General features: G+C 38.9%; 1 protein-coding gene across 1 annotated transcript in view; it reads right to left on the reverse strand.

Moving 5' to 3' along the window:
• Nucleotides 1-15,626, reverse strand: part of THADA (THADA armadillo repeat containing) — a 332,083-nt gene that overhangs the window by 287,651 nt on the left and 28,806 nt on the right. The window contains exons 15-17 of the mRNA XM_047067532.1: nt 10,177-10,300; nt 3,063-3,214; nt 393-606 (exon numbers count right to left, since the gene is read on the reverse strand). Coding sequence (XP_046923488.1) covers nt 393-606; nt 3,063-3,214; nt 10,177-10,300 — 490 coding nt within the window. The remainder of the gene's footprint in view (nt 1-392; nt 607-3,062; nt 3,215-10,176; nt 10,301-15,626) is intronic.

Raw genomic sequence — 15,626 nt, forward strand, 5'->3', positions numbered from 1 at the left:
GTGAAAGCATGAGCCCTGACAAAGGAACTCTGCTCTATATAGAAACAGCAAAGATGATCTGGCTGTAGATACAGTAAAATTTCTGCAAAAAAAAAAAAAAAAAAAAAGCACAATTTTTGGCAGAGAAAGAGGTCCTATTTAAGTAAGAGCTGTATTAATATACATTTGTATATCTACTTATTTAACACGAACCCTCTGTGTAGAAACAGTGTCATAGCTGAGTAAACTATTTACTTGCAAAAGAGAAATTCATGTATTCTCATATGCTGGTAAACTCTTAAATAAAAAACACCAAGTAAATGTTTAACCACTAGCAATGCTAACTAAATGAATAGTGAGAAAGATACTGGTTTTGATAAGCGACAGCAAAAGGTCATTTATTCAATACAAACCCATTAATGTGTTCCTTTCCACCACAATAGCAGATGTATCTCCATCACCACATGCAGCTTGTTGAGTTTGTAAGTAGGCAGACAGAGATGAGGGCAGGGCATTCTGCCAGATTAAGAAGTTCAGCAGGTAGGAAGCTGTCACACAGTCATATGGCTTGGTGCTTGTGCTGAGCTCCAGTGCTGCCTGGAATAAGCCTTGCAGTTTCTCCGAATCCTAGAATAAATCACAGAGTCAGTAACTGTCACTGAAACATTTCTTTGATTTGAAGGAATAGTACATATTTAAAAACAGAGCCTGCCACATAACTGTACTCAGTATAAACATTAATTCAATTCCCTTTCTCCCTGAATATAGGTTAGACTTTTTATTATAGTAATTATTGATTATTATTATTCAGCTCTAATGATGAGGATCTTGAATGTAATTTCTTTGGGAAATTCAACATTGATAATGCTTTTCTTTTTTAAAGCACCTCTTTCTCCAGCAGAAATATGCTTTTTCCTGTAGAAATGGCCAGATCATCTTTGTTATTTCCACATGGAGTTTTTTGTACACTGAAGTTTATTTTACCTGTGTTGTGTCCACACAAAAGGACAAATCCACCAGGCTATTCCTGGTGAAAATCCATGTATATGTGTAAAAAATAAAGTGCTCATATCAGCCTCAGAAATTCTGCATCAGAGCTCCCCCACCTCTATCTCATAGAAACATCCACTCACATGTCTGTCCTAACGAAGAAAAAGGACAGTTCACCGTAACATGCATGGAAAGGCACTGGGCTGAAGTCAGGAGATGTGGGTCCTAGTCCCAAATCCATAGTAGACAGACTGTATATTCAGTACACTGGGACTTAGGGTTTCATGGCTCAATTATATTACTTCTACTAGGATTATTCCAGAACTGTCTAATACAAGGGGAAAAAATCATTATAAACTTAATTTTTAATTTGGTTATAGGTATATAGATATTTAATTAAATTGGAAATCTATTTATTTCTAACAGGTAACAAACATACTGATTCAAATACCTATTTCTTTCAGTTTAAATTCTTTGCCATTTGATATGTTTAATTTTCTGTGACCTAAAAACTTAAAGATAGGGGCCAAAAGCTCAAATCTAAATAAACATTAGAAAGAACCAATTGAGCACCTAAGCCATTTTTTTGTAACTTACAGTTAAGTCCCAGAATTGCTTAACTAACAATTAGTAAGAAACACAATACATGGCCTTTGGAGTCTAAAATATCTTTGTTCTATCATCTGAGGTCAGTAAAAATATAATATAAAGACCTTGGATATGTAGCTCCACAAGAAAAAAGGGCAACAGACTATCTGAGTAGTAAAACCATGTATTACAAAGATACGCCATCAAAAACATACATACACAGAAAAAAAAAAAAAATATATATATATATACACACACACACAGGTCCTTAGAATAGTTAAGATTTAAAAACGTTTTAAAGTTACATCAAAGGACCAAGTCTTTCATATAGGTGCTATAATATACCCTCCCCACACAAGATATTCTCGAAATATTTGCCAAGTATGAGTCATCTATATGATACAAGGCTTCAGTGTGATGAATGGTAAGGGGCAAGGAGGATGGGAAGGTGGGAGAAGAGAAAGGAAACAGAGGAAGAGAAAGCATCTCCTTTAAAAACTCTATATGGTACAAAAGTTTGAAGCCTAAGCACCAAAAGAAGCTTCTGCTTAGCAGGGCACCTGAACGATGCTCTAAGATACTGCAATGCCATCTAGAAGCCAATGAAACAGACACCTTGTGCTCTCTGACATGCGCTCCTATAGAATCCCATTGTATCTATAAGCTGTCCCGCCCTAAATAGAGCCTAACAGCCAGAGAACAGACCATGGCTCAGCTGCAGCCCCTGCAGGCACCTTTGGCCTCTATACAGTTCTAACAGAAAGCCATAGCAAAGCTCTGGAGCCAGTGAATCCACAGCTGCTGGTGGTCACAGCCTCAGAATATACCTCAAGGGCAGAGCCAAGCACCCCATGTTGTGCCATCACTCCTAGCCCACCTTCGCTTCTCACCCTACAGCTAGAAGTGCCAGTTGTCAGGAAGAGACAACTTCTCTTAGGGGCTGGGGCTGGGGCTGGGGCTGGGGTAGGAGGCCAAGGAAGAGAACTGTTGTTAACCTCAAGCGCTCTGAGTTTCAGTCTCAGTTTAGCTACTGCTTGTTGGAAGATCAGAAACATGTTCTCTACCTCACTTACACTCAGCTTCCCAGTCAACTTGGCAAGGATGTTATCTCAAAACACTCAAGTTACTGTAAGTGATGTGTTTGGACTGAATATTAACATGTCCACGGGAACTGGGGAGACCGCAGTTAACTGAAATCTACGAAAAATCTTGTGGGTAATAAAACCTACTGCTTCTTACACCTCCTTTTTTTATCAAAACAATAAAAAAAGCAAAGCTCACGGATGTGGACTTTGTTTTCTCTTATGGTATTTCCTCCTTCCCTACCATCCATCCCTACCTACCACCCTGCAACAGTATACGTATGATAACTGAAACAGTCAGAAGATGTGAGAAGGCAGACGAAAAGAGCCTGGACAATCCACAGATTGCTTTATTTGCTGCTAAAACTAGAAAGCTTTCATGCATATACCACATTTACGTTTATATAGGAAAAGACCAAAGACCTGGAATTGTACAACTGTTTTTGGTAACTTCATCAGAAGATCAAATGCTAAAATTTTCACTTCTTCAAAAGTACTGGTAAAACATTCCATTAGTGTTTGGAAACGACCGACATCGATATCATGACTCAGCTGATACACTGTTTGGACTTGACCTAAAAAAAGAAAAAGATTTAAAAGTGAATAAAAGAGCGAGGCACTTGGCTGGCTCAGTCAACAGAACATGCAACTCTTGATCTCAGGGTCGTGAGTTCAAGCCTCACCTTGGGTGTGGAGCTTACTTTAAAAGGTAAATAAATAAAGGTGTCTGGGTAGCTCAGTTGGTTAAGCGACCAACTTTGGCTTAGGTCATGATCTCGCAATTCATGAGTTTGAGCACCACATCAGGCCCTGTGCTAACAGCTCAGAGCTTGGAACCTGCTTCAGATTCTGTCTCCCTCTCTCTCTCTGCCCCTCCCCTGCTCACACTCTGTCTCCCTCTCCCTCAAAAATAAATAAACATTAAAAAAATTGTTTTAATAAATAAATAATAATTTTTTAAGTTAATAAAAGAAAAAGGAAACCAACATGTTTAAATTATTTGGTCAAATTTAAAGAAAAATTCACACTTCACAGTTTATCCACAGTAGCATATAAAAGAATAATTTGTCCTTTATTTCCTAAAATGATAAAATAATAAAGTTACCCAAATAAAAAATACTTCTTAAAATTTTGTTTAAAACCATTCTCTTTCAAAGATTATGTTGTATATAAAAGATCCCAAAGTTGGTTTTTAAATAAATAAAAACAAATAAATTTCGGAATTCATCTTTTAAAAAATCTTTGTAAAATGTCTTGATCTGGAATCCAAAGTCCTACCATCTTAGTTAAATCAATGCAGAATAATCAATGACATATCCTAATAGAATCACAGAGCATCAAAGATGAAGAAGGAATCTTTTGGTCATTCAGACACAAAATTCATCTACAAAATGGAAAAAAATTAAGCTGGCTTTATTCTTTGCCTTAGCAACACGTGAGGCTAGAAGACAGTGGAGCAATGCTTACAACATCCTCAGGGAAAGTTGTGGTGAAAAATTATACATCAAAATCCTATTCCAGCATCATGTGTAACAGCAACATAAGCATTTCTGGAGGTATAAGAAATTAAGAACTACATTTCCCCAAAAACTCTTCTCAAAGAAAAGATGAATTTCAGCCAACCAAGAAATGAACAGAAAAACTATCACAAAAGAATGATGGTAGTCACCAAGTCCACTTAAATCTAAGATTAAGACTAAACAACTATGGGAATAATGGGCTTCACAGCACAATGTAAAGAACACTTAACAAATTAGCCACTGATCATACCTGAAAACATTCCTATGTTGAGGCATGATATTCAATATGATGTGCATTTCTTATTTAATCTTAACAAGTTAGTGGAACCCTGTGAAACTCCTAGAGCAAGTAAATCAAGTTTTTGTCATTTATTTACACCTCAGTTCAAATTTGCTTCTTTTCCAACTCAGATGCTTTTCTTTTTCTTGCTTTACTGCTCTGGCTAAAGCTTTCAGTACGATGGTGATCAGTAGTGGTCAAAGTGGACATCTGTATCTTGTTCCTGATCACAGAGGAAAGGCTTTCGATCTTTCACCATTGAGTATGGTGCGATTTTCATGAATGTCCTTTATCCTATTAAGAAAGCTCCCTTCGGGGCACCTGGGTGGCTCAGTAGGTTGAGCATCCGACTTTGGCTCAGGTCGTGATCTCAAGGTCCTTGAGTTTGAGCCCCGAGTCAGGCTCTGTGCAGACAGCTTGGAGCCTGGAGCCTGCTTTGGATTCTGTGTCTCCCTCTCTCTCTGCACCTCCCCCAACCCCCCCCCCCCCGACCCCGCTCGTGTCTGTCTCTGTCTCAAAAATACATAAATGTTCAAAACAACTGAAAGCAAACAAGCAAGCAAGCAAGCAAGCAAGCAAGCTCCCTTCTATTCCTAGTTTCCTAAGTGTTATTTATCATGACAGGGCGCTGCTGAATTTTGTCAACACTTTTCTGCATCAATACAGATTATCATGGTTTTTTTTTTCCCCTTCATTTTAATGTGGTGTATTACATTGACCTTTTTTTTTTTTTATGTTAAACCACCCTTGCATTCCTGGAATAAATTCCACTTAATTAGCTATGGATATAATACTTTTAATATGCTGTTGGGTTTGGTTTGCTAACATTCTGTTGAGAATTTTTAGATTTATGTTCATAAAGGATACCAGCCTATAGTTTTCTTGTGGTATCTTTGTCTGGCTTTGGTATCAGGGTGATGCTGGCTCCACAGAATGAGTCTGGAAATGTTCCCTTCTTTCAATGGTTTTTTATTTATTTATTTTTTTTTTTTGGGACAGAGAGAGACAGAGCATGAACGGCGGAGGGGCAGAGAGAGAGGGAGACACAGAATCGGAAACAGGCTCCAGGCTCCGAGCCATCAGCCCAGAGCCCGACGCGGGGCTCGAACTCACGGACCGCGAGATCGTGACCTGGCTGAAGTCGGACGCTTAACCGACTGCGCCACCCAGGCGCCCCTGGAAATGTTCCCTTCTGTCCAGTTTTTTGGAAGAGTCTGAGAAGGGCTGATTTTAAGTCTTTAAATGTTTGGTAGAATTAGCAGTGAAGCCACTCCCTCTAGACTTTTCTTTGCTGATACGCTTTTGATTACTGACTCCATGTCTTATTTGCTACACATAACAAATTCTCTGTTTAAGTCAGTAACTTTATGTTTCTAGGAATCTGTCCATTTCATCTAAGTTATCCAATTTATTGAAAATACAATTGTTCATAGTATCGTCTCATAATCATTTTTATTTCTATAAGGTCAATAGAATAATGTCCCTGCTTACATTTCTGATCTTAAGTTATTTGCACCTTCTTTTGTTTTTTTCTTGTAGCTAAAATTTTGTCAATTTTGTTGGCCTTTTAAAAAAACCAACTTAGGGGCGCCTGGGTGGCGCAGTCGGTTGGGCGTCCGACTTCAGCCAGGTCACGATCTCGCGGTCCGTGAGTTCGAGCCCCGCGTCGGGCTCTGGGCTGATGGCTCAGAGCCTGGAGCCTGTTTCCGATTCTGTGTCTCCCTCTCTCTCTGCCCCTCCCCCGTTCATGCTCTGTCTCTCTCTGTCCCAAAAATAAATAAAACGTTGAAAAAAAAAAAATGTTTAAAAAAACCAACTTAAAAAAAAAAACAACTTTGGTTTCATTGATTCTCTATAATGTTTTCCTATTCTCCATTTCACTCATTTATCATATTATTATTTCCTTCCTTCTGCTAATTGTGGGCTGTTTGCTCTTCTTTTTCTAATACCTTGAGGTATAAAGTTAAGTTATTGATTTGAGATCATTTCTCTGTTTAATGTAGGCGTTTACAGCTGTAAATCTCCCTATAAGCTTTTGCTTCATCCTGTAAGTTCTGGTAAATCGTACTTTGGTTTTCATTCATCTCAAAGTATTTTCTAATCTCCTTTGTGATTTCTTCTTTGACCCGCTGCTCGTTTAGGAGCTTTGCTCAAATCTGAAACCATCTCTGACACCACGGACAGAAACAGCTTCCCATCCTAGCAGACACTCAATATTCCCCCCACTTTCCTTCCTGAAATATTTTTTCATAATACTTCTCTCCATCTGAAATTCTATACATTACTTGTTAATTTATTGTCTGTCTCCCTTCACTGAAATATCTAAGCTCAAAAATAGGAAGCATTTTGGGGCACCTGGGTGGCTCAGTCTGTTGACCATCCAACTCTTGGTTTTGGCTCAGGTCATGATCCCAGGTTGTGAGAGTGAACCCCACATTGGGCTCTGTGCTAGGCATAGAACCTGCTTAAGATTCTCCCTCTCTCCTTCTCCCTCTGCCCTTCCCTGCCCATGCTCACTCTCTCTCTTGCTCTCTCCCAAATAAAGAAAAAAATTTTTTAATAGGAACCATTTTGCTTTGTACACTGCATATCCTTGGCTGCTTGACATGTAATAAGCACTGAATAAGTATTTGCTGAGCAAACCTTTTTAATATAACTGTGGAATCCAATTTTGCACCATGAATACCATGACATTTTACTCTGAGTGAAAAAGGAACATGTGGCTTATTCTTCTTGAACTTAAGATATACTTGAGTAAAGGCAGAAACCATCTTGACTAATCCCACATCAGTAAAATAAAATAAAAACCCACATTCAAGTTCTTGAGACAAAGATGAAGAATGAATTTATGTTTCCCACACTGTATTTCACAGCCATGCCTCTTTGGCCTCCTTTAAAGTTAATGGGTAAAGTGTGGCCTGCTCTATTTGCATTACCTTCCAGTTGTTTAATTAACATAATTACTGTGATATCAGTCACTGCCCAATTATATGTGACTCACTCATTAGGAAGATGACTCAGGTTTTTCACTTTTAAAGTACATTTAAATATATTAAACTACTCACAGAGCCTGGGTGGCTCAGTTGGTTAAATGCCTAACTCTTGACTTGGGTTCAGGTGCTGGTAACGCAGAGCCTGCTTGGGATTCTTTCTCTCTCTCCCTCTCTCTCTGCGCCTCCCCTGCTTGCACGTGTTCCCTTTCTCTCTCAAAATAAATAAACTCTAAAAAATAATAATAAAATTAATTAACTAAACTAGTCTCTCAATTAAAAAATAACAATATTGGGGTGCCTGTGTGGCTCAGTCAGGTTAAGCACCTGATTCTTGGTGTCGAGCCCTGCATGGGGCTCTGCACTGCCTGCTTGAGATTCCCTCCTTCTCTCTTTGCCCCTCCACCATGCACTCTCTCTCTCTCTCAAATAAATAAACTTTAAAAAGTTACCAATATTAATTCAGCCTACTATTATTGCCATACACCTAGGTGCAACTATAACTACACTAAACACAGAAAAATTTTTGTTAAATGGATAATCAATCATCCTCAGGTAAAACCTTATCTTCTGGGGGCTCAGTCAGTTGAGCGTCTGACTTCGGCTCAGGTCATGATCTCACAGTTCATGGGTTTACACCCCGCGTCAGGCTCTGTCCTGACAGCTCGGAGCATGAAGCCTGCTTCGGATTCTGTGTCTCCCTCTCTCTCTGCATTTCCCCCTCTCATGCTCTCCCTCTCTCTCCTTCAAAACTAAATAAACATCAAAAAAATGTAAAAAAAAAAAAAAACCCAAAAAACCTTATCTTCTAAATTAAGTTATGATACGACATAAATTCCTTAAGCCGATGGGATAGCCCCGTATTCATTTTCTGTGCATAAAGTCACAAATTACCATAAACCTGGTGACTTAAAACCAGAGACATCTATTTTTTCACAGTACTGGATCCATTTTGACTAATGTCCAATTAGTCTGATATGAAGGTGGCGGTGGAGCACTGGAGGTTCTGGAGGTTCTAAGAACTCATTGCTCACCTCTTCCAGCTTCTGATGGCTGCCAGTATTCCATGGCTGGAAGCCATATCACTCCAATCTCCATGTCCACTGTTGACTCCTCCTCTTCTGTGTGTCACATCTCCCTCTGTTCCTCTCTAATAACAACATCTGTGGTGGATTTAGGCCCACCCACATAATCAGGACTATCTTAAGACCCTTAACTTAATCATATCTGCAAAGGCCCGCTTTCTAGGTAAGGTTCACATTAACAGGTTCTAAGGATTTGATGCTATCTTTTGCAGGTCGAGCTTGGGCCTACCACACTTACCTTAATCAGGTGATCAAATTAATCACCATGAATAACAGGACAAACCAGTATCATATCTCCTGATAACATGCCCTGAGAAGAGCACCACATTACTTATGCATTATACCTACCAAAAATGCACAACCTGAATCAATCATGACGAAACAATAAGGCAAACCCAAATGGAGATACATTCTCCCAAAATGTTAATGTCACGAAATAAAAAACTTTCCAGATTAAAGGAGGCTTAAGAGGCATAACAGTGAAATGCAATGTGTGATCTGGGATTGGTTCCTGGATCACAGTAAAAATATTTTTCTAAGAAAGGCCACTCATTGGGACAACTGGCAAATTTTGTTGTGGATTATATAATAGATAATAGCATATCAACATTAAATTTCCTGAATTTGATCATTGTGTTGTGGTTAAAAAAAATAATGAAAGAGAGATAAACCAAATATAGCAAAATATTAACAACTGATGAATCTAGGTAGAGGGTACATGGCTGTTTGTGAACTATTCTTGAAACTTTGCTCTTGGTTTGAATCTTTTCAAAACAAAAACTTGGAAAAAAAATGGTGTTCTTTAAATGAAGCAGGGCTGCATGAACAGCAAAAACCATCCTCCTCCCTGCCAAAACATTACACTTTGCATAAAAATTTAAACTAAAAATAATAATAACTCAATTACAGTGTAAAGCCTCCTGGTCCTCTGGCCATTCCCTCCAAAAGAACAGCTGAGCAGGATATTTTTCTATTTAACCACAGTCAAGGAACACTGAGCACAAACAAGAAATCCACATTAAAACGTACACACTTAATTAAGTGCAGGGATAAAAAGAACTATTTGTTGTCAGAAAGGAAAAGAACTGACTCAGAAGGAAGTTAAATGTTCATCCTCTTGAGTACCCCACAGGCGAAATAAAGGGTATCATTAAACCAGAATGCCTGGAAATGACATCCACATACTGTCTTTCTGAAACCAGATTGGGACTTATGAAACTGAGAGCATATAAGGGAAACCACATTTTAACCACAAAGACTCACTGAGGAATGTTTTACATAAAGAGGCTATTATTTTTTTTAAAGAAGCTATTATTTTTTTTAATTTTTAAAACTTACAGGACAGATTGTACACTATCTGAAAACAGCAACACATGAATTGGGGGTTGAGAGAAGCCACTCTTCTCATCATAAGCATAATCCGTGAAAACTGTAGTTTTGGGTTGGGAAATAATGATCACTGAAAACAATTCCTCAGCCTTACGTCCCTAAATGACAAATTTAATTATGTCCAAGGAAGAATTATATAGTGAGAATAAAACCTCCTATAAGAACCTAAATAAAAGATGACAAAACTAAAACTTTAAGTAAGACAAAATGTTGAAAAAAGCATGTGTTTTGCAAGAAAAAAGTACTTTTCTCCAAACATTATTGAAAGCTTACCTTCTGGGACTGGAAAAACTTCAGCTACTGAGCCTAAAATGGTTAAAGCTGAAAATCTAGTTGGGTAGGAAGAACCAGGAAACAGCGCTTCAAAAAGACTGTTGCAAATGGATGACATGAAATTCTAAAAAAAAAAAAAAAAAATTATAGTAAGTAACTTAACTCATAATGGGTTATCTTCAAAGTAACACCTTTAAGAGTGGGGTTCTTTTTTTTGGCAAACCATAAAAGACTCTTAAATACAGAGAACAAACGGGGTTGCTGGAGAGCTGTGGGTGAGGGGATGAGCTAAATGGGCATTAAGGAGGGCACTTGTTGGGATGAGCACTGGGTGTTATACATAAGTGATGAATAACTAAATTCTATTCCTGAAACCATTATTACACTATATGTTAATTAACTGGGATTTGAATTAAAAAAAAAAAGAGTGGAGTCCTTTTTTTTTTTTTTAATGTTTATTTATTTATTTTGAGAAGACAGAGACAGTGCAAACTGGGGAGGGGCAGAGAGAGAGGGAAACTCCAAGCAGGCTCCACTTTGTCAGCGCAGAACTCGATATAGGACTCGAACCCATGAAGGAGTGAGATCATGACCTGAGCCAAACCCAAGAGTCAGACACTTAACTGACTGAGCCACACAGGTGCCCGAACTGGACTTCTTTTTTAATTAACAGGGAAAATATTTTTTAAAACAATACTAGTTGTTCACTTCCTTGACAATTCAGATTGGTACCCTTGACCATAACCCTATCTCTATAGGGTCAAGGAGTACAATTTCTATTGTAGTCTATACAAGAAAAAAGTACACATTTTTAGTGAGAACAAGATCCCTTCTGCTCTTGTGCTAAAGCCGTATGAATATTGGTTTCTTCACCAGAGGCATTCGAGTATGTATATTTTTTAAAGTTTTTTTTAATGACCCCCCCAAAATCCAATACATACTACTTTGATAAATTTGGTAAATACTTGATAAATGTGGCTCTAATGACACAAATCATAAAAAGATCCAACTATTCCACTGTATTCTATCTTCCCCTTTGAGACTCTGGCTCACCATTCTCTTTATATAAATGTTAAGGGAAAAAATGGAAACTTGTAGTAAAATGCAATTTAAAAAAAAGCAAAATGGGAAATAGTTTATCCAAGATAAAGTCTTCTTCCTCTGGTTAAAATACTAATAATTATTACTATTTCTGTGTAAGACTGAAGAGAAAACTTAGAAGGAAAAGCTATGATTCTCAAGCATCTCATATACCACTATGCCCCAACAACATATAACTGAGCAGCACATAAGCAGTTCTAGTCCCAACTGATTCCTGAAAGGACCTTGGCATTCATTTCTTTGGTCAATGACATACAATCATGGGGATTTATCGTGTAGGCCCTTACAAGCCCTAAGTAAGACTTTATTAGTCTATTAAATCTATTGGGTTTTGGGGTACCTGTGTGGCTCAGTCACTTGAGCTTCCAACTCTTGATTTCAGCTCAGGTCATGGGATCGAGCCCCATGTTGGGCTCCACACTGAGTGTGGTGGAGTCTGCCTAAGATTCTCTTTCTCTCTGGGGTACCTAGGTAGCTCAGTCGATTAAGCATCTGACTTTGGCTCAGGTCATGATCTTGCGGTTGGTGAGTTCAAGTCCCACATCAGGTGAGCTTGAGCCCCACTTTGGATGAGCCCTGCTTCTCTCTCTCTCTGCCCCTCATGGGATTCTCTCTCTCTCTCTCCCTCTCTCTGCCCCTCACTCACTTGTTCCCTCTCTCTCTGTCTCAAGAAAAGAAAAAAAAAAAGACTCTCTCCCTGTCACCCCCCCCCACCCCTCTCCCCTACTCGTGCTCTTTCAAAAAAAAAATTTTTTTTTAAAAACCTATTGGGTTTCAAAAAAAATTAAAAAAATAAAAAACCTATTGGGTTTCAAAGCAATAGGGTAGTTATTGAAAGTATCCTAGTTAAAGTAGTTTTAATTATAAATGAATAGTATAGTATTCACATTAAAGGACAACAAGTTCATCCTTTAAGAATGATCTTATCCGGGACAGCGGGTGGCTCAATCGGTTGAGCGTCCAACTTCAGCTCAGGTCATGATCTCGCAGTTTGTGAGTTTGAGCCCCGCATCAGGCTCTGTGCTGACAGCTCGGAGCCTGCAGCCTGATTTGAATTCTGTCTCCCTCTCTCTCTGTCCCTCCTCTGCTCATACTCTGTCTCTCTCTGTCTCTCAAAAATAAATAAATGTTAAACAAACAAAAAAAAAGAATGATCTTATCCTGGGGCACCTGGGTGGTTTAGTTGGTTGAGTGTCTGACTTCGGCTCAGGTCATGATCTTGGGTTCATGAGTTTGAACCCCACATCAGGCTCTGTGCTGACAGCTCAGAGACTGGAGCCTGCTTCTGATTCTGGGTCTCCCCCTCTCTCAGCCCTTCCACCACTTGTGCTCTGTCTTTCTCAAAAATAAACATTAAAAACATTTTTTTAAAAAAAGAATGATCTTATCCTAACTGTACTATCATTTATATTTTTAGAAATAGTTCTTTCTCTCAAGCAGACTCCCACAGGGAGGCATGGACCACAGTTCATACATTTATATCCCTAGTCCTAATCATACTGTCTTATACATACATATAGGAGAAGCTCAATATATGTTCTTGTCACTTTTAACAGCTCCTAGTGAGGCTTCCAAATACCTTAGCCTAGCATTCAAAATCCCTTTAGATTACTCAGGTGTTTTCCCTACTTGCCTTTAAGACTTTTTGCCATGTTATAATTCAGGCTATTGAAAAATAACGTTAAGGGGCGCCTGGGTGGCTCAGTCGGTTAAGCGTCCGACTTCAGCTCAGGTCACGATCTCACGGTCTGTGAGTTCAAGCCCCGCGTCGGGCTCTGGGCTGATGATGGCCCAGAGCCTGGAGCCTGCTTCCGATTCTGTGTCTCCCTCTCTCTCTGACCCTCCCCCGTTCATGCTCTGCCTCTCTCTGTCTCAAAAATAAATAAACGTTAAAAAAAAAAAAAAATTTTTAAAAATAAAAAGAAAAAAAAAAGAAAAATAACGTTAAAATTGTTTAAAGTGATATATTTCAAATTACAAATATCTATATGTTTCATTCTGTTATGCTACATTTTCATGCATAGAAGATGGAACACTTAGGTGACCAGAGAGGGAAGCCAACCACAGATATGGGTTTCTATTTCCAGCTTTGTCACTTGTTAACTGTGTAACTACAAGTATGAAATTCCTGAACCTCCATGACATATCTCCTTATAGATAAAAAAAAAGAAAAAAAACCTGTATTCCCTAGGGAAAAAAAGGAAACTTTATTTATACATACACACACAGTGTGTTAGTTAAGCTCTGTTTTGATTATTATAGCAAAAAAAAAAACAAATTGCTACCCATCCCCAACTTGATTCTCTAACTTATTTCCTGTTACTCAGCTCCTTTGGTCCTCCAAGTACCTTACGTGTCATTCACAAATTCTCCCTGCACTTTTTCACTTCCAAGCTTTCAAATAAGCAGGTATTAGGGAAAACACTATTCAGATTTTAGAAATAAGAGCAGATGTGGATAGGAGTTTGGCTCTACCACTTAGTAGCTGAGGGACCTTGGGCAGGTTACTCAACTTTTCCAAGATGCAGTTTTCTCATTGTCTTGAAGTTTATTTATTTTGAAAGAGAGAGTGCAAGTGGACAGGGGCACAGAGAGAGGGAGAGAGAATCCCAAACAGGCTCCGCACTGTCAGTGTAGAGCCCGATGCAGGGCTTGAACTCACAAACAGGGAGATCACGACCTGAGCCAAAGTTGGGCACTTAACCAACTGAGCCACCCGGTCACCACTCATTTTTTTTTTTTTAATGTTTTATTTATTTTTTGAGAGAGAGACAGAGTGTGAGTGGGGGAGGGGCAGAGAGAGAGAGAGGGAGACACAGAATCTGAAGCAGGCTCCAGGCTCTGAGCTGTCAGCACAGGGCCTGATGTGGGGCACGAACCCACAAGCTGTGAGATCATGACCTGAGCCAAAGTCAGACGCTTAACTGACTGAGCCACCGAGGCGCCCCTCATTTTTTTTTTTAAGTGGGCTCTACACCCAACGTCGGGTTTTAACTCATAACCCCGAGATCAAGAGTCACATGCTCTTCCAACTGAGCCAGCCAGGCGCCCTAATTTTCTCATTTTTAAGTGAGGATAATAATGCCTCTCACAGTTTTGTTATTAAAGTTTAAATGAAAATGTGGATACAAAGCATTTTGTAAATTTAAAAGTACTCTAGCTATTACTATTATTTAGGTATGAAATAATCTCCTTCACTAGACTAGAAGACACCTTTCCCAACTAATAGCCTCCTCTTCTCCCCCAGGATTCACTCTGTTGACTGGCACCAAGCCTATCATACACTGTGCATGACACCCACTATTCCCACTATTATAAAGATGATGATAAATAATATAGTGTCAAAGTCACAACTGCCAAAAGCCACAGGTGACTACAGTTGGGAAAAAGTATCAGAACCATGAGATTGACTCAGGTGAAGACTCTAAAGGACTATTTTCAAAAACATATATATTCACAAAGACAAACTAAGAAACCAGGTATCCACACAAATTCAGAATGTCAATCCATAATAAACGTTTTATCTTTCTAAGTACCTAATTCAGATTTCACAAATGTTATTTTACCCCTTGCAAAAACAGGCAAAAGAGCCATGTTTTCTTAGATCATCTAGTAATGATCTAAGAAAGGCTAAAAATGAGTGCTCCAAACAAAAAGCAAGTGCTCATTATACATGCTAATCATTTTTAATGACTCCCAGCAAGGCTTTTTAGGGTGATTTAGAGTTTACAAACAGCTTTCTCGTTTAATCCTCAAGAGCAACCTTTCTTGAGAAGGTACTCACCCCACTTAGAGTCTAACAGACTCATAAGGTAAGCCAACTAGCCAGTGGCAGATATGGGACTACACCAATGTCTTTCATGTTTAGGTTGTAACTTTCCAATCTTCGCTGTTGGGATTTTACAAAGCTGAAGGTGACTTCAACCTTGGTATAGAAATATTCTCCTTTACATGATTTTTTTACCTTTCAAATACAAAGCTGAAAGCTAAGGCCATCCATACTAATGTTTGGAATAGGTTGTATGTAATGGCTCCAATGTATCATTAATTTATCACAACTATTTTGCTAAATGAAAGAAAATAAATGAACTCGTGTCCTCTGAATCTTAAATTTTTTTAATGTTCATGTATTTTTGAGAGAGAGAGGGAGTCAAGCTGGGAGGGGCAGAGAGAGGGAAACAGAATCTGAAGCAGGCTCCAGGCTCTGAGCTGTCAGCACAGAGCCTGGTGTGGGGCTTGAACTCAAGAACTGTGAGATCATGACCTGAGCCAAAGTCAGAGGCTTAATGGACTGAGCCACCCAGGTGCCCCTGTCCTCTGAGTCTTAGAAGAAAATAAGAGCCTGCTTC

The sequence above is a fragment of the Lynx rufus genome, unplaced genomic scaffold (assembly GCF_022079265.1).
Source record: "Lynx rufus isolate CCGP_SWC_20201006 ecotype Redwood Valley unplaced genomic scaffold, mLynRuf1.p SCAF_8, whole genome shotgun sequence".
In the NCBI taxonomy this organism is placed as follows: Eukaryota; Metazoa; Chordata; class Mammalia; order Carnivora; family Felidae; genus Lynx; species Lynx rufus.